The sequence below is a fragment of the Corvus hawaiiensis genome, chromosome 4 (assembly GCF_020740725.1).
Source record: "Corvus hawaiiensis isolate bCorHaw1 chromosome 4, bCorHaw1.pri.cur, whole genome shotgun sequence".
NCBI classification, from domain to species: Eukaryota; Metazoa; Chordata; class Aves; order Passeriformes; family Corvidae; genus Corvus; species Corvus hawaiiensis.
Genome location: NC_063216.1, coordinates 167,031 through 188,882, shown reverse-complemented (window position 1 = coordinate 188,882; position 21,852 = coordinate 167,031). Strand labels below are relative to the sequence as shown.

Sequence of the window (21,852 nt, the reverse complement as noted above, 5' to 3'; positions counted from 1 at the left end):
AACAGTTTGATCAAAACAGACGGCATGTGTAGTAGGAAAGGCAAACAGTAAGGAGAAACTAAGGTAATTTCAGTGCATATTAACTGTTGATTTATTTTAGCTTGTGCTTTTTTTTAACCCTGAGGGGGAAGTCTCTTGTTTGTGCTCTGTTCCTTGTTGGAGAAAATTCAATATTGAATAGCAGCCTTCAGGTTCCTGTGAGTTAATTTTGTCCAGCAATAAGTCTCTGTTAATTAAAAGGGTTTTGGCAAAGATCTTATGAACTTCCCCATCCAGAGAGTTGTTCCTTTGCCCCGTGGTCCCTGAGCACAGGTGGCTGTGGCTCTCTGGAAATAGGCAAGGAGAGGCAGATCATAACAACAGATCAGTGTGTGCCTCACAGCAGAAGTGTTCCCTTATTTCTTAGCCCACAGTTTTGGCAATATTGTCAGATTCTCCCACTATTTGTGACACAACTGCCATGTTATTCTTTTATTACACTAAGTGATAGCTCTACCTTCCCAACCAGCTTCAGACACTGGAGACTCACACGTGTTGGAGTAATTTTCTGTTCCCGTGGATGACTTTTGTGTACTCAGTCAGCCCTGGAGGGAGAGATTCAAACAAATCATTTTGTTTTACAGGCGTGACTTCCATTAGGGATTCAGCATGGAGAAAACTGTCTAGAAAATAACACTGAGTGGCTTGAAATGTGTATTACAGGCTGTCTCCTATGGAAGTGGGAAGTGTGCACACCGAGGGGAGAGTTGGGGGAGGAGCACCAGCGCCAAAGGTCTGTTCTTCACACTTGACTGGTGGATTAAATTCCCTTTCCATGGTGCTTCTTTCTGACTTGCTGTGGTGCTGTTGCTGGGTTTTGCAAATGGGGAAGGTTATAAGGGTTTAGATATAAATGCAACTGACAGTTGAGTCAGAGCAGTGCTTTTGGAGACAGTAGACTCATTTGTAGATGCTAAGGAAGGAGTTTCTGGTTTTATTCCATCTAAATCCTCCAAAACCTAAATTACCCACCTGGGGCTTCTCTTTAACACACTCTGCCATCCAAATTTTTTATCCCAGGCTCCAGAAACTTTCATCCCCTTCTCTAAATCCTCCAGACATACATTTTATTGAAGGAATTCACCATGCTGTGCCATTAATAATTTTATCCCCTCCTTTCCCTGGCACAGCATGGGGAATTGGATTCCTTTCTTAATTTATCTAAGAATATGATCCTTATTCTGGATTAATGTGCATTATAAAACCAAGTATTTGCATTTTAATATACTTCTAGGACTCTTGTTTTAGATCAACCAGCAAAGCTGAATCTGAAAACATGCTTGATGCCTAAGAGGCATAACAAGAAATTCCTTTTAGAAGAGGAGGTAAAGCTGTTGCACTTCTGCTCTGTGGTAGTGCAGTAGGAATAGCTTTTCTGATTATCTATGACATATATATAACAGTCCTATATATATATATATATATATATGTATATGTATACACACACACACACATATATAACATTCCAATAGCTCAGTACCAAGAAGCAAGGAAGTTCATGGTCTCCACAGTGCAGTTCTCTCTGTTGCTTTGTCCCAGTAACTGGGTAGTTTGATTTTGCTTCAACAAAACTTTTGAAAGTGACATCCTGGATTTTGTTAATTGCAGAATGAACTCAGACTCCATGTGGTTTTCTTTCCTTTTGAGGAAGGGAGGGTGAGAAACTCACAACTGAGCACCTGGCAGGGTTTTCTTTCTTTTTTCTAGCACATGGGCAATTTAGGGGATGGGGAACAACCAACCACACAGCCAAAATCATGCCCTTCATTACACTTCATGCTTACTTTTATCTGGGATGAGGGGTTTAGCTGCTGTTAAAGCATTGATCATGAGAACTTTTCCTGTGTATGTCACAGGGAAAGTGGTTAAGCTGTTAAAGTGTATGAATTTACAGGTCTGGCAGTTTTGGGGTGGGGAAGGAAGTTTAGAAGGTACACTGTACGAATTTGTTCTGGTGTTACTGTAAAGATAGTCTTTCCAACAATGACTATTTGTGAGTTAGTGCATGGGAAAGGTAATTTCTAAAATGACAATGGGAAAAATGAAATCATGTGTCTAGACCAGTTCTAAAGGTGTCTGATCACTGACATGCCTTACACTGTTTCATTGAAATGACAGAGCAGCTGTCCGTGCAAGCAGAGAGGTATCTGCTTTTTGATGCTGTTAGGAACATCTCTGCTCGTGGCCCAAAGTTTTCAGGGGAAAAGTAACTAGAAATTCCTCAAGAAAGTAAGAAAGTGCTGTAATCACTCAGGAAAGGTGTTAGATGAATAAGGTATCATAAAGAGTTGTTCTAATTTGTTGAAGAAGCACACTCAAATTAGCTTGTTGATGGGCATATCATAGGAGGTGCCTTCTGAGATTTGAGCGACTGCAATTGATTGTAGGAAAATGAAGAAGTAGCACTAAACAACCTCTGTTTCTGAAGAGTAAGTATTATGAAATAAAAAACTCCATTTGCAAAAAATATGTGAAGATATCTTTCCTTTAAGAGAAGAAGGCGTGTTTTGAAACAGAGGATCCATTAAGAGAAGTTCTCTCTGAAAGCAAGGGTGAGAAAGGGAAAAAAAGCTGCTAGTGAGGAGGGTTTGTAACTGCCAAAGGGCTGGTAAGTGTTTTTGAGAAAGTGTATCTTAAGTGGTTGGACTTGTTTAATTGTAGCAAAATTTTGAATGAGTCTTGGGAATCCACGCTGCTCCTCACAGGATGCTGAACAGGATCATCGCTGAGCAAAAGAAGTGAGTGCAAGGAAATAGAAGAAATTTCACTGAGATGTAAGCTGTTGAAAAGTACAGGGATCACTGCAACAAACATGATAACCAGAAACATAGTACTGAGTGCAAAACAAAGTGACCTGGACACCCCAAGTCATGCTTCAAAGGCTGGTTTGGTCATTTACCAAGTATCTGATTACAACTTCAGCAGGTCAGCACAGTGAGGGAAGACCACAGAGGCAGATCCTTATTATGTGATGCAAGTCAGAAAGGAAGTAAGCGTTTTGAGAAGAGATGAAGTGTAGTTGTCTTTGAAACAGACATTTTATGGTAGCAAGTCCTTTTTCTTGGTTAGGCTTTCCTTCTCCTGAATATTCAAGTCCAATTTTGCAGGACAGCAGTTTTTATAGAGTAAGCACTAGCTTGTAAATGATAGCTTTTAGATATGTGTTATTAAAAAGTAGGGTTCAACTTGTGATCTGCTAGTAAAATTTCATGTGATTGCCATCAGCTGCTTGGAAGTGGAGAAAATTTCAAGTCAATGCAAAAACCTTTACTTGTAGACATGTGTTCTAAGTGTGGGTAAAGGCTACATTTTGGATTCCAAGAAAGAAGTGGTGGTGGTGAGAGAATGGTCAATGTTTTGTGTCAGTCCTTGCTGGCTGTAGTTTTTTCTGCAGAGCAGCAGTGGGATGGATTTGGTGATGGGAAGGCACTGAAAAAGGCAGATGAACTTGCACAGGTGGCCTTAAACTCAGCAAAATGGAAAATTAGGCAACTACTGAAAGGTATGTGCTAATTCCTGTGAATTAATGCACAGTTGTTCAGGTTAATGAATTATGGACTGAAAATCGGATCTGCTGAGACTATACTGTGAATTTCCCTAGGTTTTCTTTGTTCCAGGGGACAAATTATTCCACTCTTGGTTTCACAAGCAACCGAGATTTAATTAACACTTGGAAATTGCTTTGAGATCTTTGGGTGAAAAGCTATGAAGTTCTAAGGATATTTGATTAAATGCAAAGAAAAGCAGTACTTTTCTTGGAGCACGATGAGAGTGTGAACTCCTATCACCAGGAATCATTTTCTGCTCTGGAGGCAGGCATGTTTTGCTCAGTATTCTTATTCTTGATGACAATGGCTTGTTTTGGTGAGATCAACAGACTAGGAGCAGTGTTTGTGCTGTGTGTTGTCATGGTGTAAAAAACCTCCATCCCAATAAAGGAGTGGGAGCTCAGCTTTCCGGATATGTTCAGCCTTACATCAGGGCAGGACCTGCAGGGATGATCACTTAATTGTTTTTTGCTACACTTGTGTGACTGAGTACTCCTTACCTTGGTCAAGAAAACTGATTTAAAAGCATTTGGAAGGTATGGGGGAAAGCTAGGAATAAAGAGTAACTTCCTAACTGCCTGGCTGGGGGAGAGGAAGGCTCTGCAAATGGTCACTCCTCCCACATGATCATGGGGGTGTATTTTTGGTCAAGTGAGGCACAGGCTAAAAGGGCTGGGAGGGCCACTTGTCAGTACTCGTTTCCTGCTGTTGCTACCTTCAGGTGAAGGTCAGGAGAAACAGCATTTCTGGCTGGTGGCTTATGAATTTCTCTTGCAGTCCCACCTGGGAGAGGGCACAGATCAGACATTTCAGTTGAGGCTGATCTGTCTCCTGTGACTACTGCTAGTAGGAAACTGGAGCGTAATGTCAATTAAGAGTGAGCTGTGTAACAGAAATAATGTCTATGTAGAATCAGACACAGTACCCTCAGTGATCCAGAGGAATCTCAGACCTTTTAAAGGTGTTAGCTCTCCCTGCCGCCTGATACAGTTCACCACAGGGTCACCTGGATGTTTCTCCACTGCTTGTGTTTCCTGTGACTCTGTAGTGATACACATTTTCTTTTCAATGGGGACGGGCAGGAGGATCTTTGGCTAGTCCGAGAATGGAGCTTTGATGTGAGAAGGAGAAACTAGTGTTTGTGTACACACAGTTGATTAATTTAAGGTTACAAGGCGCCAAAACACCTTCTCAAGCTATCTGCCAAATAAGATCTATTACTTCAAACAACATGGAAAAAAACCTTACTTTTGACAGTCTTGTAAAATTCTGTCCAAACAGGATTAGCCTTCCTTTAACAAGTGATTAAAAAAAAAGAAGATAAACAAAACTGAAAACACTTAAGGCTATTGCTACAAAAGATTGATCTTCAGTGGGTAAATACTTACGAGATTTTTGCGAGGATGAGTGGAGACTCTAAAGATAACAATCCAGTTACTATACTTTATTAGTAACTTTTCTAGTAAAAATACTTTTCTGTGTCATGGTTTAGCATAGTTTGGGTTTTTAGTTAAGGAGGGGCTCCATCAGCCGCTGAAGTGATTCTTTGCAAAGACCTGCTTACAGTTTCCTCTAGACCCAACAGAACCAATCAACTGGCTAGTGTGAATACTGGCAACTTTTTAAAGCCACTTAAGAAGCTTGACACGCCTCTGTGATCCACATTTAAGAACGAACAAACCCCGGGAAAGCTCTCTCTTGCTTTCGGACAGGTAACTGGGGGCCCGCGGCGCGGCTTGGCTGAAGATCTCAGCCGCTTCTGCTCGCTGGACGCGCGGCGCAGCCCCCTCAGTGCGGGCCGGGAGACAGCCGCCCCGGAGCCCGCGGCCCTGCTCCGTGCAGGCCCTCGCCTTGTGCGGCCAAAAATTCATCTGAGGCTGCCCTGCCCGGCAAAGATCATGTGACCAACAGCGATAAGCGAATTCCAGCTGCAAGGCCCGGGTGAGATTAACCCTTTTAGTACTGTAAGATTTCTCCAGAACAGATGAAGCCTGCAGACATCAATCCTCTCCCAAGTCAAAAAAAAAGGAAGGGTGAAGGCATGTGAAGAGAATACCGTAAAGACACCAAAGTCAGTGAAGAAGGAAGAGCTGAAGCCCTGAGGGAGGAGAAAGAGGAGATGCTTCAAACCTAGAAGCTGAAATTCCTTTGTAAGGCTATGGTGATGGACTATGATACATCAGAGTACCCATTGTAATTTCATGAAAGCATGGGGGGGTGGAGCGTTCAAACTGCAATTGTGAGCAAAAGTACTTGTGCTGAAATGAGCAAATGTTGAAGTAGCTGTGATTTGATGAGAAACTTGAACAGAGAGAGATGACAGTGATGAAGACCCTTGCTCCCAGGGAAAAAGAAGACCTCTCTTCCTAGAGATGAAGATGCTCCCAGAGATGGGTGAAGAGAACCTTTGCTTCTGAACAGCTCATCCTTAAAATGCTACCCCATTAGCTAAAGATTGGACCCTTGAAAGCAGTTGTGGGGAAAGCTGTAAGTCGAGGGAAGGGATTTTCACATGTGAGCAGAGAACCATCCCGGGTGGTTGTCTTGCTGTGACATTGAAGCCATGAGAGAGCTGTTTCTTGTGGAGATGTCTCCATAGCATGAGCAAGAGAGACTCCTCTCCCTAAGTGAACTGAAAAAAGAGATTATTATAGAGGTGGTAAACTGACTAAAAAAATCTCAAGGGTTGTCTTTTTACGTTGTCAGTGGGAGAAGGGAGAAAGGTGGGGGGAAGAGAAGTGTTCTGAAGGTTTAGTCGGACTTTTTTTTCTTTCTTTTAGGTGTGTTAATAAACTTCTTTATATTCTTTTAAGGTTTGTGCCTGCTTTGCTTTCTCCTAATTCTTATCTCACAGAAGGAAAATAAGTAAGTAATGGATATTTTGAACCAAACCACTACAACTAGTTACAGTACTAGTATCAGTTACTACACCACCGCTCCTATGAGGAAAGGCTGAGAGAGTTGGGGTTGTTTAGCCTGGAGAAGACTCCGAGGAGACTTCATTGCAGCCTTTCAGTACCTAAAAGAGGCTTATAAGAAAGATGAAGACAAACTTCTTAGCAGGGCCTGTTGTGATAGGACAAGGAGTACTGGCTTTAAATTAAGAGGGTAGATTCAGACTAAATATAATGTAGACATGTTCTGTGATGAGGCTGGTAAAACACCAGAACAGATTGCTCTGAGTATTCAGGGTCAGGTTGGCTAAGGCTCTGACCAACTTGGATCATCTGAAGATGTGCCTGCTCACTGCAGGGGATTGGACTAGATGGCTTTAAGGGTCCCTTCCAACCCACACTATTCTGTGATTCTATACTGACTGTCATCAGCTGCCTAGTATCTCAAGACTCTTCCTGTGGCTACTGCTTTGGGTAGCAATTCCACTGCCAATGGAGGAACTCAAAAGGTCACTTGTGAAACTCCAGCAGTACTGGTAAAGAACCATTTTATCCATTTGTTCTTTAAGAAGTAATGGAGTTCTTAAAGTCGTCTTTCCCAAAAGTTGTCACTGTGATGGTAGAACCTGTGTTGTATATGTATAATAACTCTGTCAATGGAGAAGTAGTTTGACCAAAAGTAGCGTGTACAGTTTAAAGATCTAATGGTGTATTTTATTTGCAAACACAGACTTTCTGCTTAGTATATATTTCTTCTAAAATAACCAAAAGCACATCTGCTTTTAGATCAGTTGGTGGTGGGAGGCAAGTAAAGAGCTTGGAAGGTGGAAGAGGAACTTGTTTGTGACCTTTTTCTACTAAGAGAAAAAGAGAAGCTGCTTTTCTGGAGAGGAGAACAAGCTGCAGAGGAAAGGGGAGGAGGGTGCTGTGATGATAGGTCAACATTCTAAGTTTCCAGTTTTACATAAACTTAATTCACAGTAGCAGGAGGGCCTTGTGAAATGAGAGGTTAAAAATCAAAATGAAATGGTTTTGTGTCAGAACATGACCTGTGGAAAGTGATATATGCCAGATCCTGCTGAGGATAACCTGGCAACATGGATCACTCTCCAATCTGCAAAGCCATTCGGCATCACAGGAGCACGGCAATATGCGCATACTGAAACACCTGCAAATCAGGCTCGAGGAGCAATCAAAGTGAGATAAACATTAATTAGTATAATATCCAAACCCTTAATGGAGGAAGGAACGTTGATTACACAGCCTCACTTGGGATTTCTTTCTGTCAGAGATGGTGTATGATGACAGTTTCTGATTACACTTACTCAGACAAGAAGTAAGACTTCTAAAACTGCTTAAATATGGAGAGAGAAGAGCAGAAAGCAAACAAGTTGATCTTTCTATGAGTGGTTGAACATGTTTGGCTCTTCATAAGAGTATGTATTTTTCCTTTTTGCCTTTCAAACTTTTGAGGCGAATTGGCTTTGTGAGCCAGTTTTGAATGCTTCCCTGGATCACTGTAAACCATAAATGTCTTAGCAGACTTTCCTTTGCTCTCCCCATCTTAATCCTGAGATGTTGCCAGCTGCTGGGGCAGAAGCACTGTGTGGGAGTGGAGAGTGGGCTTCTCGCAGTGTTCATTTTTGACACTGTTTTGTTCCCTTGTTACCCTGCTCCAGCATCAGCTGCTTGGAGAGTCTGGGAATAAAATAAAATACAAGAACCATAAACTCCATCACTTCTTATTCATGCCTCCTGCAGTAAGGGAGGAATTTAATAAAAGCACACTTCATTTAGCACAGAAAAAAAAGGCAGCTTGACTTTTAGGCAAGAAGCCAAGGTTTTATAAAATAAATTTACTATGTGTACCCTGAAGTTTAGAACAGCAATGCCAAGCATCTCCCTGCTATCTTTCTGGCTTGTAGCTTGGGCTGGGAGGTGACCAGAAGCCTGATTTGCTGTGATGTGTTCAGTCCTCATTTATGGAAAAAGTAATTTAATACTTCGTCTGCCTTATCCTCCTGTGCAACTTCATTTCTCATTCTGCTCTGTAATGTTCTTTCTCCTTGGTTGATTGCTTACTTTTGTACTTCAGACATAAAATTGAAATTCTTTGGTATTCTAGAGAGGTTTGCTCCAGCCTCTGTGCCTACCCTTTCTTGTTCACCTCAGTGTGCAGCTTGCCTATCCTCTCTCCTACTTCAGAAGTTTTGTCATCCCTGTCACTTTCGGGTGACGTGGACGTTCAACACAGGGAGCAAAGAGTCTCCTGCTGCTGTGATGCTTCCTTACAGCTGAATTCTGTCTTTCTCATCCACCTTTCTGAGAATCTGCCAGCCTGTCTTTAAACCTTCCCTGATTTTAAACTTTTTTTCCAATGCTGTCTGATCCCTAGCAAGTACAGATGATAAAAATCAGAATTTTTTTGGTTGGCACTGTGGAGTGCTTGGAGACTCACATGCAAATGTAGCATTATTGCCACTTCTGACAGTACTGTCAGGCAGTATCTAGTGTCCTGGATGCCAGATTCCTAATGCCTCAAATCTTTTTCCTGTGGGAGTAAGGAAACAGTGATTTTCCCACCATGAATAGACACAGATACAGTAGAGGTCTTTCAGTAGACACCTGAATGTGAGATTTATCAGAGGAGTTATAAGGGAATCAGAGGCAGTGATCTGCTCTGTGGTTGCAGATGGGGCAGAGGATAGGGGGCCAGCAAGAGAGGCCCTGAAGGGCTCCCAAGAACTGGGAGGAAGTATTCCTGGAACTTGCTGTGGGTGTTGGAGAAAATTGCCTGTAAAATGGAGAGTAGCTTAAGGCAGCAGGATGAGGGCTTTAGAACAAAGGAGAAACAAGATCTAAGTTGGGGGTGAAGTGCAGAGGGGTTGAGGGCAAAAATATTTCAGAGGGACAAGAGAAAGTGAAAGCTTGAATCAAAGCAGCTGAAAGATTGGCTTTAATATCTGCTTAGATCAAAAAATGAAAGTCTGTATGGATTAAGAGATAATCCACTAGATAGATTTAATCTGCCACGTGTATTGCTTCCTCAAAGAAAAGCACTGGGAGGGGAAGGTTGATTTGGCTCAGTGCCCAGCATTTGAAGGTAGGTGATGTATTCTCCTTTTTCTACGGACCCCCCTTTCACTTGTCCTGGATGAAGCACATTACTGCTGAAAGGGAGGGGCTGTCGATGTAGCCTCCTGCTCCTTTGCAACTCCAAAGTCACATTGAATTTAACTAAAGGCGTGTATCAGGCAGAAAAGAGCACTGAGAGCAAAATAACACAGTAATGACTAAGAAAGTAGGCATGGGGTAGGTTCAGATGCTCATGATGGTTTTGGCTGCTTGTGCAATGGGTTCTGAGAGGCAGTATTGGGCCATTTTGTTAACACTTACCTCTCTTGTCCTGATTGTCCTTGTTCTCCCTTAAGTGGAGGTTAAGGTCTGAGTGCCACCTTGCCAGCACTGCCCCTGCAATCCTTGGCCACATCCCTCCATCCCTTCCTTCCTGTTTCCTTTCTTTACAAAAACTGGTTGTGTCCTCTGAGTAAGTTCAGTTTCCACAGCAGTAGAAATAGTTGATCAAATGTGAGAGGGTTTTCTCCGTGTATTTTTCCAGTAAGAATATGGTATTTGTCTCTTCTAACTAACACATACAGCTGTATCTTGAACTGTTCGTGCATAACAGTCATGCACTTCTGGGAGCTTGTACATGTGATAGAATTTGGATTAATTGGATTGAGGCGGTTTCTTTTTTTTTTTTTCCTCAAAGTTATCTTGTTCAGCAACAAATAAATTAATTCTATAGACTGATATGTATTCCTTCTGTGTTGTGGGCCTCCACTGTACCACCTCAGGTGAAGGTTTTTGGCAGATCTCCTAAGGTCAATGGGATTTGGGCTGTCAAATCCTAGAGCACGAGATCACAGGAGAAAGTATAGTGCCTCAGAGAAGATCTGTCATGGTTTGAAACACCTGAGCTGGCACTGGACAGCTTCCCCAGCTTGTGCTGGGAGTGGGCTGTCTGCCTGGTACTGTCTCCTGTTACTGATTATATTTGGTGGGCAGTGGGGATGGATGTCTTCTGCCTTTTTTTTTTCTTTTTCTTTGAGTGAGGGAAGAGAGAGGAAGAGATTGGTACCTGGTGAAGCACTGGGCGTAATGTGGGGCAGGAAGGGGAATGAGGGAAGTGTTTGACTGCCTCACTGGACCCACTCACATTCATGGAGTGAAAGGGAGGAGAACACTTACTGGTTTCTAGGCCTGAGCTTGCATAACTATTTGCTTAGCACTTCCTTCTGGGAGAGAAATATGTGCCTTGTCAGATCCTGAAAACTGTGTCTGGAAGTCAGCAGGGTACTGGCTAAAAGGCAGTTGATACCTTGCTTTTATTTGGAGCTTCAGGAAAGCTTTGTGAAGTTCTTCTAGGAGAGAGGTCTACTCACAGGTGAGAAAGAAAATTGCATCATTGATTTGAGGGAGAGCAGCAAAGCAGAAATAAATAGCTAGGTTTTTTCAGCTTTGAAGGGAAATAAAAATAGTCAGATGCCCCTAGGAGCAGTACTGGAAATAGTGTCAATCAATACAATTATGAAACTTCTAGAAAAGAGGTGAACTGTGAGGTGGGAAAATTTGCTGGTGAGAGCAGTTAGGGAAGATTTAGGTCCTTCAGAGGCATCTCACACTTGAACAAAACAAGGCAATGGGACAGCCCTATGACACATGGAATTTGCTGCAGACAGGTGCCAGGGAATGCGCACTGAAAGGAACAACAGAAACTACTCTGAGAACTTATCAAGTGTGTAAGTGATGTGGACTTACTCCACTGAGGCAGAAGGAGGGTGTGGGAAGGAAATCATGAACAGATTTGTACTCAGTGTTGGTACAAAATACAAGCTGTTAGACTGTGTTTAAAATAAAAGGATGGGGAAATGGAGAATAATTCTGAGAGGGAGAATCTCATGAGGTTCAATTTTGCTCATCTCCCACTCCAAACAGAATAAGGTAGAAACAGGCTGTGTGCTATCATGGCATATGCATCAGGAAGGATTTTTCATGCCTCGAGGAAGAGGAGAGCATGGCTGTAAACAAACAGAAATACTTGACGCTGTTTAGAGAAAGTGGGGTGGTTTTTTTCAGAATGGTACAAGGAGAATAGGCTGCTTGTACTTACTGTTTTTCACTACCTACATTGAGGGGGGGCTTTATATTTCTATACCATAATAGGGATTGTGCTGCCCAAAGTGAAAATACAGGAAAAGATGGATTTGGTACAGTTTGAAATTGGGAATCATGGATCACTGCTGATCTCAAATTTGTTACTGAAGGGAATTAGACAGACAGAGCAGAAAAAGAGCATGAGAGCTCTCTCCTCAAAAGCAAAGAGAGACTCCTGGTGAAACTTAAAGACAGTACTTGAGATTGATTTTTACAGGCACAGAATGGTCTGATGGAACTCATTGCTACAAAACAGTGCTGAAGTGGGGTGCTCTCTCTCCTAATGGGTTATGTAGCTATAAAAATATTCTTCCCTGGCTTCACTGGAGGGGTGAAAATTCAGAAGACTTTTCAGCTTTTGACCTTGAAGCTGGGGAGAACCTGCCGGTTATGCATGGGGAAGGAGGGCTCTCCTGAGAAGGTGACCCCGTCGTTACCTGTAGCTGATGCCTGCTCCCAGCATCCCTCCTAAGCTCTGGTTGGACCTGTGAGACAGTTCCAGCAGCACGGCAGCCCCTGTGCACAGCATGGAGGCAGTTTCAGTTGTGTCCCTGGCTGCCAGGTGGGAAAGGAATATGTCGACAGTGTGAATGCAGAGCTACTTAACCACTGACTGCTCTCCCCTGCTGCCACGGAGTGCTTTTCACCTCAGTCCCAAAGCATTCTGAATCTGATCTCTTGGCATAGTTTATCCCCAGCTGGCAACCAAGCACCACACAGCCCCTTGCTCACCCTACTCCCTGCAGGGTGGGGGGGAGGAGAACTGGAAGGGTAAAAGTGAGAAAATTCATGGATTGAGATAAGAACGGTTAAATAATTGAAATAAAATAAAACAATCATGTAATGTAAATGAAAATAACAGAAAAGAGAAATAAAACGCAAGAAAGACAAGTGATGCAAGTAAAAACAATTGCTCACCACCAACCAGATGAAGCCTCTCCAGTCCCCGAGCAGTGGACCCCAGCCAACACTCTCCCTAGTTTGTATGCTAAGCATGATGTCATATGGTCTGGAATATCCCTTGGGTCAGTTGGGATCAGGTGTCCTGGCTGTGTCCCCTCCCAACTCCTTGTGGTGGGGTGAGAGGCAGAAAAGGCCTTGACTCTGTCTAAGCTCTGCTCAGCAATAACCAAAACATCCCTGTGTTATCAACACTGTTTCTGTTGCCAGTTCTCTATCTTTCTGTGCCTCAAACAGCCACAGGAACATCATGCTGTGAGTCATGGACTAATCCTACTTTATGCTGGAGTACCTAAAGCTCTCAATAGGATGGATACAAGCATGTCTCAGCCAGCACTGTTTTGCTCTGTGAAACAACCCAATCCCCTGAGATCCACATCCTTCTCTGAGGGGCTGGGCATTGGCTGTTGCAAAAAACCCCCAACTTGTTCTGGATTCTTCAGCTTAAGAAATGTTCTTGCCTCCTAGAATCTCTCAGCGGGTGGAGGCCAGCCGGGCACAGCTCCAGGCAATTGGGGAGAGAGTCACACTCGCCCAGGTGAAGATTGAGAAGATAAAGGGCAGCAAGAAGGCTATTAAGGTAGTGACTTCAATGAAGGCTGCATGGCCTCTTTTCTTTCTTCTTTCTTTACTCCTGATGTAAGCTCTGGAGAAGAAAATGTGCTCAGCTGCTGCAGCTGCTGCCCACTCACCTCTCCATGACTTGCTGCTGGGCAGGATTGTGATGAGAATCCCGTTCCTAACTTGGCTAACTGATGAATTTTAGACCCATGAGCCACACAGCTCCAGGCTTTATGTAGCCTTTATAGGCTTCTGTCCCAGCTGCTTCCTGAGAAAGAGAGAAGGCCTGTGCTGAGCTAAGCCTAACGGTCTCACACTTCAGGCTCATAGACACTTTGATTATTTGAATGAAAGCTGCTGTTAGAGAGACTCCCCTTAGTGTATCTTAATCCCATAGAGCCGTGTAAAACTGGTGAAAATCCTTCTTTCCCCATTCTTGCTCCATTTTATAGCCTTTCCAACTCCTTTCCTGCCAGTGGAAGCCTTTTTGCCAGTCATCTCCTAGTACTTTTGGAGAGAGAGAAAGAAAAGCTCTGGCAGTTCCAGATTCAGAAGTGGCAGCCCATGCGTGTTTGGGTCTGTGCACATAGCCCTTAGGAGCCTGTTGACTCCAAGGCTGTCCATTCCCACTGGCAGCACAGATTGCATGTTTACTCCACTCCATGTGTTTCTGTATTGTAGGATTGCCTAGTTGTTGGGATTTTTCAGTCCCTCCTTGTTTCTCCATAGGTATTTTCCAGTGCCAAGTACCCAGCCCCTGAACGGCTGCAGGAGTACAGTTCAATTTTTGCTGGTGCAGAAGACCCAGCTAAACAGAAATGGCCAAGACACAAGATTCAGAGCAAACACCGAATGCTGGATGAAAGAGCTTTGCAGGTAAGGCGGAGAACAGACCTTGGGAAGGACAAGCAAAGAGGCTGGTAATCTCTTTGACAAAGTGGGCCAGGGCTTTGGGACATAGGCTGGGAGTAGAATATATTTTCCTTTGGTCTGTCAGTGGGGAGGGTGTGAGGTCAGGCTGGGGAGCTTGTGGAGATGCCAGTTGGAGAGGGCCATGTCAGTACAAGAGCTTGTCTAGGTGGCTGTCAACTGCCAGGTCTCTGGAGCAGTTCCATTTCCTGAAATGCTTCTGTTTCCTGCAGCAGTGTTGGTGGGTGATGCTGCCTGATCTTAAGGCTTGGCTGTGCATAGTGAGGCAGCTGGGATCAGGCTCATAGTTGTTTCAGAAATAGTTTCTGAAGGCTCTGATGTAAGTTCTGGTGAGAGGGGAAAGGTAAGAAGCCTTGTGAGTGTGTCAGGAGAAAAAGGAGTCTTTCATTAGAGCATTTTTCTGCCTCAGGAAATCATTGCACTTAGGCATTGTCCCTGGGTTGGAAGGAGAGGAGGAAGAGTTGCCATGCTTGAAGTTTAAAAGTTGCAGTGTATGTGCGTGTCAGGAGTAGCAGATGTGCTGTTCCTAGCAGGTTAAGGATCAACTTGACAACTTCCCTGCTTTCCTTTCTCCTAAAGAGACTTCCTTCTTCATCCTTGTGTGACTTGGCCAAAAATAAAGCTGCCACTGAATAATTTATCATGCTAAATTTTCCTGAGTGTTAATGGAGTTGAGACCTCACACAGCGAGGTAGTTATGAATATTTCAACCAGGCCAAGGAAGCAGGATTGCTGGCCCAATGGACAGCTGGCAAACTTGAGCAGGGTTCCTGCTTCCTTCCAGTCCTGCCAATAGCACAGGCAGAGCTTCATGGGACCTGCTGGTGTCTGGCAGGGAGGCCAGCAAGTGCTGCTGTCTGGCTGGTGGCCCCATTGCACTGGAGTGTGGGGGGAGCACAGGCAGGCAGGGAGTGAACAGGGAGATGGGTTCCCCCCTGAAGGGCTGGTGCCTAAGTACAGCCCCTTGCACAGGGAAGGGATTGAGAAGAACATCAGCTGTTAAAAAGGAGTGTCCCACAAAGAACAAATGGTGTGCCTGTTCAACTGGCCTGCTGGCTCCAGTAAGCACCGCATGCCATTCCCCACAGCCGTCTGCCTGGGATGCCACCTCTTCCAGTCCCAGTCAGTCTCTCTACCACTGCCATGTTCTGCCCTTTGTGACTAAAGCTGCCATCATCACAGGGACTTTGTTTCAGGCCCTGGGGGATGTTTGCTCCCCTCTTGCAACCCATCTTTTGATCCTCCTTTGGGACTGTTGGTCTTTCTCTGGCTTTGCTGAGTCTGCCTCATGCAGCAGTTGTCACTCTTGCCAAGATCACACACATGAGCTCCTGCAGCTCCTCTGAGGGGTGGGGGGATGCTGCTGTCAGCTGGTGAAGGATGGAGGGACTGATGTGCTGAGTGGGGCTCAGTGTGGCCAAGCTCCAACCACTTTCCAGGGGGACAGGCCCTTCTCGGCCATAGCTGAGCCAGAGCCTGATGTGCCTTGCAGTAATGAAACGTGACAGGGAGAAGTCTAATGTTTGCATTTATGCCCTCCTCAATTATTCAGGGCTTTCATCAGAGACTCACTGCCTGTTTTCACTTCTAACGAGAGCCTCTTTGCTGGGAGCAGTTGCAATGGCCTTTACTAAACTGCACTTGCACACGTGCACACACCACCTCATCAGGAGAGCAAACTCTGCTCAGGTCAGTTTGAGGGGAAGTGGTGGCAGCCCGTGCTCAGCCTTTAGGGTTTTTGCTCTGGGGGATAAGCAGCTGAGTTGGAAATGTCTGTTGTTCTGCAGTTTATTTTAAAATGCTTTCCCCTTGGAATTTCTTCTTGCCCCCTCCACCCCAAGCAAGTGAAAACTCAGCTGTTTAGAGGATGCTGTTTAGGTTGGTAAGGGTAAGAAACATAGTGCTTGTGGTAAGACTGGAAAGCCAGTTGCTTTGCACACTGCAGTGGTGGCAGCAAGGCAGGGCTCAGCAGGGAGCTGGCTGCAGCCCTGTGGGGCTTCCCAGGCGCTGGGTACTGCTTTTGTAGTGGGAGCTGTGTCTGGGTGCTGCACATGCCACTCAGGAGACTGGAAAACAGGGTGGGAGACATGGTCTGCCCGGGCTTTGGAAGAAGTCCAAGCAAAAGACACCATCCACTGCTGGAGTAACCTTGCTAGGCTTGGCATGTCCTTGTGAATTCTGCCTCTCCCAGAGCCCACCATAGGCATGTGGAGGCTAAAGCAGGTTTTTGTCACTTGCTCATCTTGAAGTGCTTTCCCAGCTGGCCTCAGCACTCCTTTGGTGTGGGGGGAGTGGGATTTCTGGTGCATCACACCAATTCCCTTTGTAATAGTGTGTGTTTAATTAAACTGAAGAACCAGAATGACTTTATATATTTTTAACTGTAGGTTCTTAGGAAGAAAACCACCTGAAAATGCAGTGTCCTTGGGGGTGTGATCCTGCCAGGTGCCAGACCCCAGGCTGGGGTGTTTGAGCATTCAAGCACACCCCCCCCCCCCATGACTTCAGTATGTCAAGGTTGCCAAACTTTGGCATAAGAACCTAATGTTCCTATACGAAAACTAATTTTTAAACGGCACCTTAACTTCTGGAATTCACAGTTGCAGGGTATTTTTGACAGCATGTAGTTGTTCCAAATTTCAGAACAGATCTAGATATTCAAATAAGATTAGCACTTTGATGGCATTTAAATTTAAAGGATTATATTTCATGTTTCAGAATACTCATGCTTAGTGCTTTTATAACTGCCTTAGATGAGGCTTGTAAGTAAGTGTAGGTAATGGTTGCTTTCTCACTACACCCTTAAAGTGATGCACAATCTTCCAGTGCTAACTGAAATCTACAAAGAGACAATTAAAAATATATATATATGACTTGAGGGCTAAGTGTGTCTGAACAGTTCTAGCAAAAAAAGCCAATACTCCCTCCTGCCTAAAAAAATTAAACATTGGGAAATGAATATTAATGATCAAAAGAACTTTTATTTTTGAGTCTCTGCTTCTACAATCTCTAAATAACAATTTATATCTTTTTGCCTATTTGCTTCTATAAAAAAATAGAAGGTGTTAATTTCAGTGTATTTTTCACAAGTTGGAACCTGAATTAAATCAAAACCTTCCAGGTCCTTTCTTATAGCATTTTTTAGTCTCAGAGCATTATATAAACTCTTAGTGGATTAACTGAGCTGTGACTAAGCCATTTCCTTGGATTTCTGGCTACCAGATTCAAGACTGAAATTTCAATCAACAGGAACTGCTTGTGTCACTGAGATGTGGTCTTAAAACTGAACCACCAGTGGTCTCCATTTCCCCCATACAAATACAAGGAGGGAAGAGGGACTCAGAGAATGGGGTGGTGCAGGGATGCTGGAAGTAGTGAGGCAGTGGGAAGCTGTGGACAGTATTTGGAATGGTCATTTTCTGGTGGCAGAAGAAAACCACAGGTGTGGCCACTTATTTAACCTGACAAAATGCTCTGGGTTTCTCCTGGTATGAACACTTCCTGCCTTGTAGCTGCTACTTGCCCTAGTTGTGAAGAAAGAATAGTAAAGAGTTGTGAAGGGGCTGAGGAGGGGTCTACAGAGGGGCCTGAGGCAGAGGTTTGTTCATCCCAAACTGTCTCTGTTCAGGAACTAATGCCTTTCATCCTTCTAGAGCAGAGTGCTGTGGGCATTGAGCTTCATATCCCAGAGCATGTGGCAGTGGGCACTGTCACGCCAGCTGAAACACTGGTCTGATGAGGGATGGCAATTCCTGTGCTCTGTAAAAGTCAGGCAGTTCAGATGTAATAAGTCCTTTTTGAAAGGGAGCTCTGTATATTACACATGAAGTTCTAGAACCGAGAGAGAGAAGATTTCAGTTCATTAGAGTTGAAAACTCCTGCAAATCCCTCAGGCTTTGCAAAACCATCTGGCACACGCTCCACCCTGCGCACTCCTTTCTGCCTGATCTCTTGCCTAGTGCAGGCACTCTGTTCTTTCCTAACCTCTTTCTCCTTTGCCTTCCCTGCATACCCCACCACTGGGATCACAGCTCTTAAAACATCAAGTGAAGGCAATGGAGGGGAGGTAATAGAGATGTGTGGGGAACTCCGCCTGCATGAAAATGTGTTGTAATTGGAGACACTGTAACAAAAACCTTTTAGGCTGTGGTGCTTGATCCCTGCCTCTGACTTCAGAGCTGGAGTGGTGGTTTTATTCTGGTGGATCCTTGCCACAGTAACCCCTGTTCAACATGACCCATCCACGGCACCAAAAGCACTTGCCAGGAGTCTGAACTGCTGAGATTTCTCACGAGTGTGGGGTTGCAATGTTCTCCACATGCTTCCTAGCTCAAGGAGAAGTAGAGAGGGAGCAGTAGGGTTCCCAGACCATACAGTGCATCCAGCAGTGTGGGTTGTGGTTGCTGGGGAGAGCTGCCTCAGCAACTGTAGTTCTAGTGTCTTACCACCTTTTATCTGTCTTCTTGCAGGAAAAGCTCAAGTATTTCCCTGTGTGCGTGAGCACCAAAATTCACCAGGAGGATGAAGCAGAAGAAGGCCTTGGCAGCCTTCCCAGGAACATCAGCTCCCTCAGCTCCCTGCTACTCTTCAATACCACCGAGAACCTGTGAGAGCTGGAGCAGTGCTGCGCTGCTCACCTGCCCCTGCTTGTCCTCAGCAGAGCTTTCCCTTCCCCAGGGGTAGCAGTAACTGCTCGCTTTCCTGGGGATGTTACTTATCAGGCTCCTGATGGGACAGGGTTTGGTACCTCTCCGCTGCCTTCCAGCTGGGAACCTTGCTTTCCCTGCTCTTTCCCTTGGGTGGAAGCAGTTATTTTGTCCACACCTGATCCTCTACTCACCTGCATTCAACCCAGTTTTGCACTTCCTTTTGCTTAGCTCTTCCTATTGTTCCTCTGTAATTTCTCTGCAGCCTTGAGATGTGGTGTCACTCCTGCCGTTCTTTGGCCTCTGTGCCAACCTAGGTACTGCTTCTTCTCCTGACAATTCCTCACAGCATTACTTTACTGGTTTTGCTGCTTTAATGTCTCCACCACCTCCCTCATTGCAGTTTCCTTTCCCACTGGGCTTTGCCTCATGGTTCTTCATTCTGCTCTTATTGAAGAGTTACTTTAAGCCCTTGAGCTTTCAGCTGCTGGACCGTCTCTTTCTGCTCCTGAGCCATGGATCATTTCTCCTTTTTGTCTGTCATCCTGGATCTTGAGTGTCAAGTCACCCGTGTCCTGCTGTGGGCTGTAGGATGGTTTCAGGCCTGGTGGTGGAAAGAGGAGAGCTTGGTCATGGTTCCACTGCAGTGGGGCTTTGCTTTAGAATGAGTCTGGAGGCTGCACTGGCAGGGTGGGGAGCTGGTTACCTCCTGGTTGCAGAGGGGAAAGGTGGTAAAATGGACCTAAAAGAAGGAACCTGGAAGGCCCAACATGTTGATCTTTATAAGTCAGGTCTCTGCCTCCAAGGCCTTCTTGTGTACACTGTTTCTTCTGGCCTTGGATCTCAAGGCAGCATCACTAAAATACTTGTTCTCTGCCTTTAGGTACAAGAAGTATGTGTTCCTGGATCCTCTGGCTGGAGCAGTGACCAAGACCCATGTGGCTCTGGAAACAGAGACAGAAGAGAAGCTCTTTGATGCACCTCTCTCCATCACCAAAAGGGGACAGCTGGACCGACAGGTGAGATGCAGCTGCTTACACTTCAGAGGGTTGTGCTCAGCTCTCTGAAAAGAGAGGGCTTCAATAGGACGGTGAGCAGGTAGGAGAATAGCCCCTTACGGGGCTGCAGAGTACCTCAATTATCAAAAGGATCGTGCCTGGTTTTGTGCTTGAGGTCCTGGTGTGAGCTTGATGGGTGAGACAAAAGCCTCAAACTTGGCAGGTGTTTCTCTCTGCTCAAGCCTTTGTTGAGTGGTGAAAGGAGAGTAATGGGATATTTACTCACCTTGCTGCTTGACCTTAGGGCTGTAGGGGAGTTTGGAGGATCCATCACTTGATCAGCTCTGTTGTGCCAACTCCTGAGCCTCATGAGGAGTCTGAGTGTGAGGTGCCACTGCCAGAAGGTCCCTGGGGTGAAGTGTGATCCCCATCATTCCTGCTGGGAAGGGGTGCCTGCTGGTGCAAACAGAAGGACTAGCCAGACTGAGCAAAGGGCTGTGCTTGGTGCACACATGGGGCAGGCAGTGCCCCAACCCAGTTGCCCCAACATGTGACTGATCACCTTCTAGAGGCTGTACCTGGGATGTACCAGCTTTGCTGGAGTGTCATTTGGGACTGGGGAAAGGAGCCTGGGAATCATTTGCTCATCATGTTGGACTGAAGAATATAATGTATATAGTGAACGAAGCCTTTATTCACAGTGTGCCATCGCTACTGCGTTGCCTGCGTGTTAAACACAAAAGCAAGTGCCTGTAACTACTAGGTTATGCTTCTCCTGCATTTTAATCTCAGAAATGGTTCAGACACTATCCTCTTCTGGAGAAGGGACTGGTTTATGTGGCGTGCAGCAGTTAGTGCATGAACCCTTCAGAGTTCACTTGCTACTAAGAAGATTCCTCCTCCTGCAGTCTGCCTTTCCCAAGCCTGGTGTGCAGGACGTAGCCTCTGAACATAGAGATGTAGGAGTAGCTGATGTACCCAGGTACACTAGCCCAGCTCTGACTGCTGCCCAGACTGTTCCCTGCAATTCCCCTGTTTGCAGCAAGCACATAGTCACTGCCTTATCTTGTTGGTTTGGGTTTCTTTAGGTTGCTGAAAATTACTTCTATGTGCCAGATCTGGGCCAGGTCCCTGAGATTGATGTGCCCTCCTACCTGCCAGACCTGCCTGGCATTGCTGCAGATCTCATGTACAGCGCTGACCTGGGCCCCGGCATTGCACCCTCTGCCCCCAGCAGTGCTATTCCAGAGCTGCCTACTTTCAACACAGAGTCGGTGGAGCCTTTGCAACCAGGTATTTTCAATCCCTGATCCCAGGACCCTATGAAGGAGGAAGGCAGGGATTGCTAGAAAGTGGAGATGAGGCAGAAAGTCCCTTGGTAGAAATTTTAAGATGGATGTTAGATGGATGACAGATGTTGCACTTCTGGCTTAGGCCTGAGTGAAAGCTGCACCCTGCTCAAGTTCTGGCCTGACTACAGTCCCTTTACCTCTCTCCCCCTCTCTGCATGGAGGAGGGAGAACAGTGTGCAAGGACTGGGCTCCTGTCAGCCCAGTAGGATGCCCTTGTGCGAGTGGGGTGCAGCTGGGGAGGGAGAGTAGGGGAATCTCAGACTCTGCCTTGGCCCTGCCTGCTGTTAAGAGATGGTGCGTGGGGTGGGAGTGCTCCACTGCAGGTGCTGAGGACTCTGATCTGTTGCTGCTGAGGTTTTCGAATGTCTGAGCTGAAGCTCTCGATGGGACTCTTCAGACGCAACTTCTTTCATCTTTCAGATCTTCAAGATGCTGAGCTGTTGCCACCTCCTCCCCCTCCGCCTCCCCCACCACCTCCTGTTATGCCAACTCCGGTGCCTCCTCCGCCGCCCCTGCCCCAGCCCACAGCACCCTCGGAACCGGCCCAGACAGCGAGCGAGGAGAGCAGCAACACAATGCCTACAGGTAAGGGCTGGGCTCCTCCACAGCTGCACCAGCCTCCTTGCCTTCAGCCTGTGTCCTTGGGGAACCCCCTGTGCCTTCCCAGCCTTCCAACGGAGGGGGGAAGCTGCAGTGGGAAGAGATGC

At 45.5% G+C, this 21,852-nt stretch overlaps 1 protein-coding gene across 6 annotated transcripts in view; it reads left to right on the top strand.

Moving 5' to 3' along the window:
- Positions 1 to 21,852, top strand: part of WASHC1 (WASH complex subunit 1) — a 41,362-nt gene that overhangs the window by 17,776 nt on the left and 1,734 nt on the right. For all 6 annotated transcript variants that reach the window (XM_048299996.1, XM_048299994.1, XM_048299993.1 and 3 more), the window contains 6 exons: positions 13,127 to 13,238; positions 13,949 to 14,095; positions 18,619 to 18,755; positions 19,679 to 19,814; positions 20,882 to 21,086; positions 21,566 to 21,730. In XM_048299996.1, the coding sequence (XP_048155953.1) occupies positions 13,127 to 13,238; positions 13,949 to 14,095; positions 18,619 to 18,755; positions 19,679 to 19,814; positions 20,882 to 21,086; positions 21,566 to 21,730 (902 nt within the window). The remainder of the gene's footprint in view (positions 1 to 13,126; positions 13,239 to 13,948; positions 14,096 to 18,618; positions 18,756 to 19,678; positions 19,815 to 20,881; positions 21,087 to 21,565; positions 21,731 to 21,852) is intronic.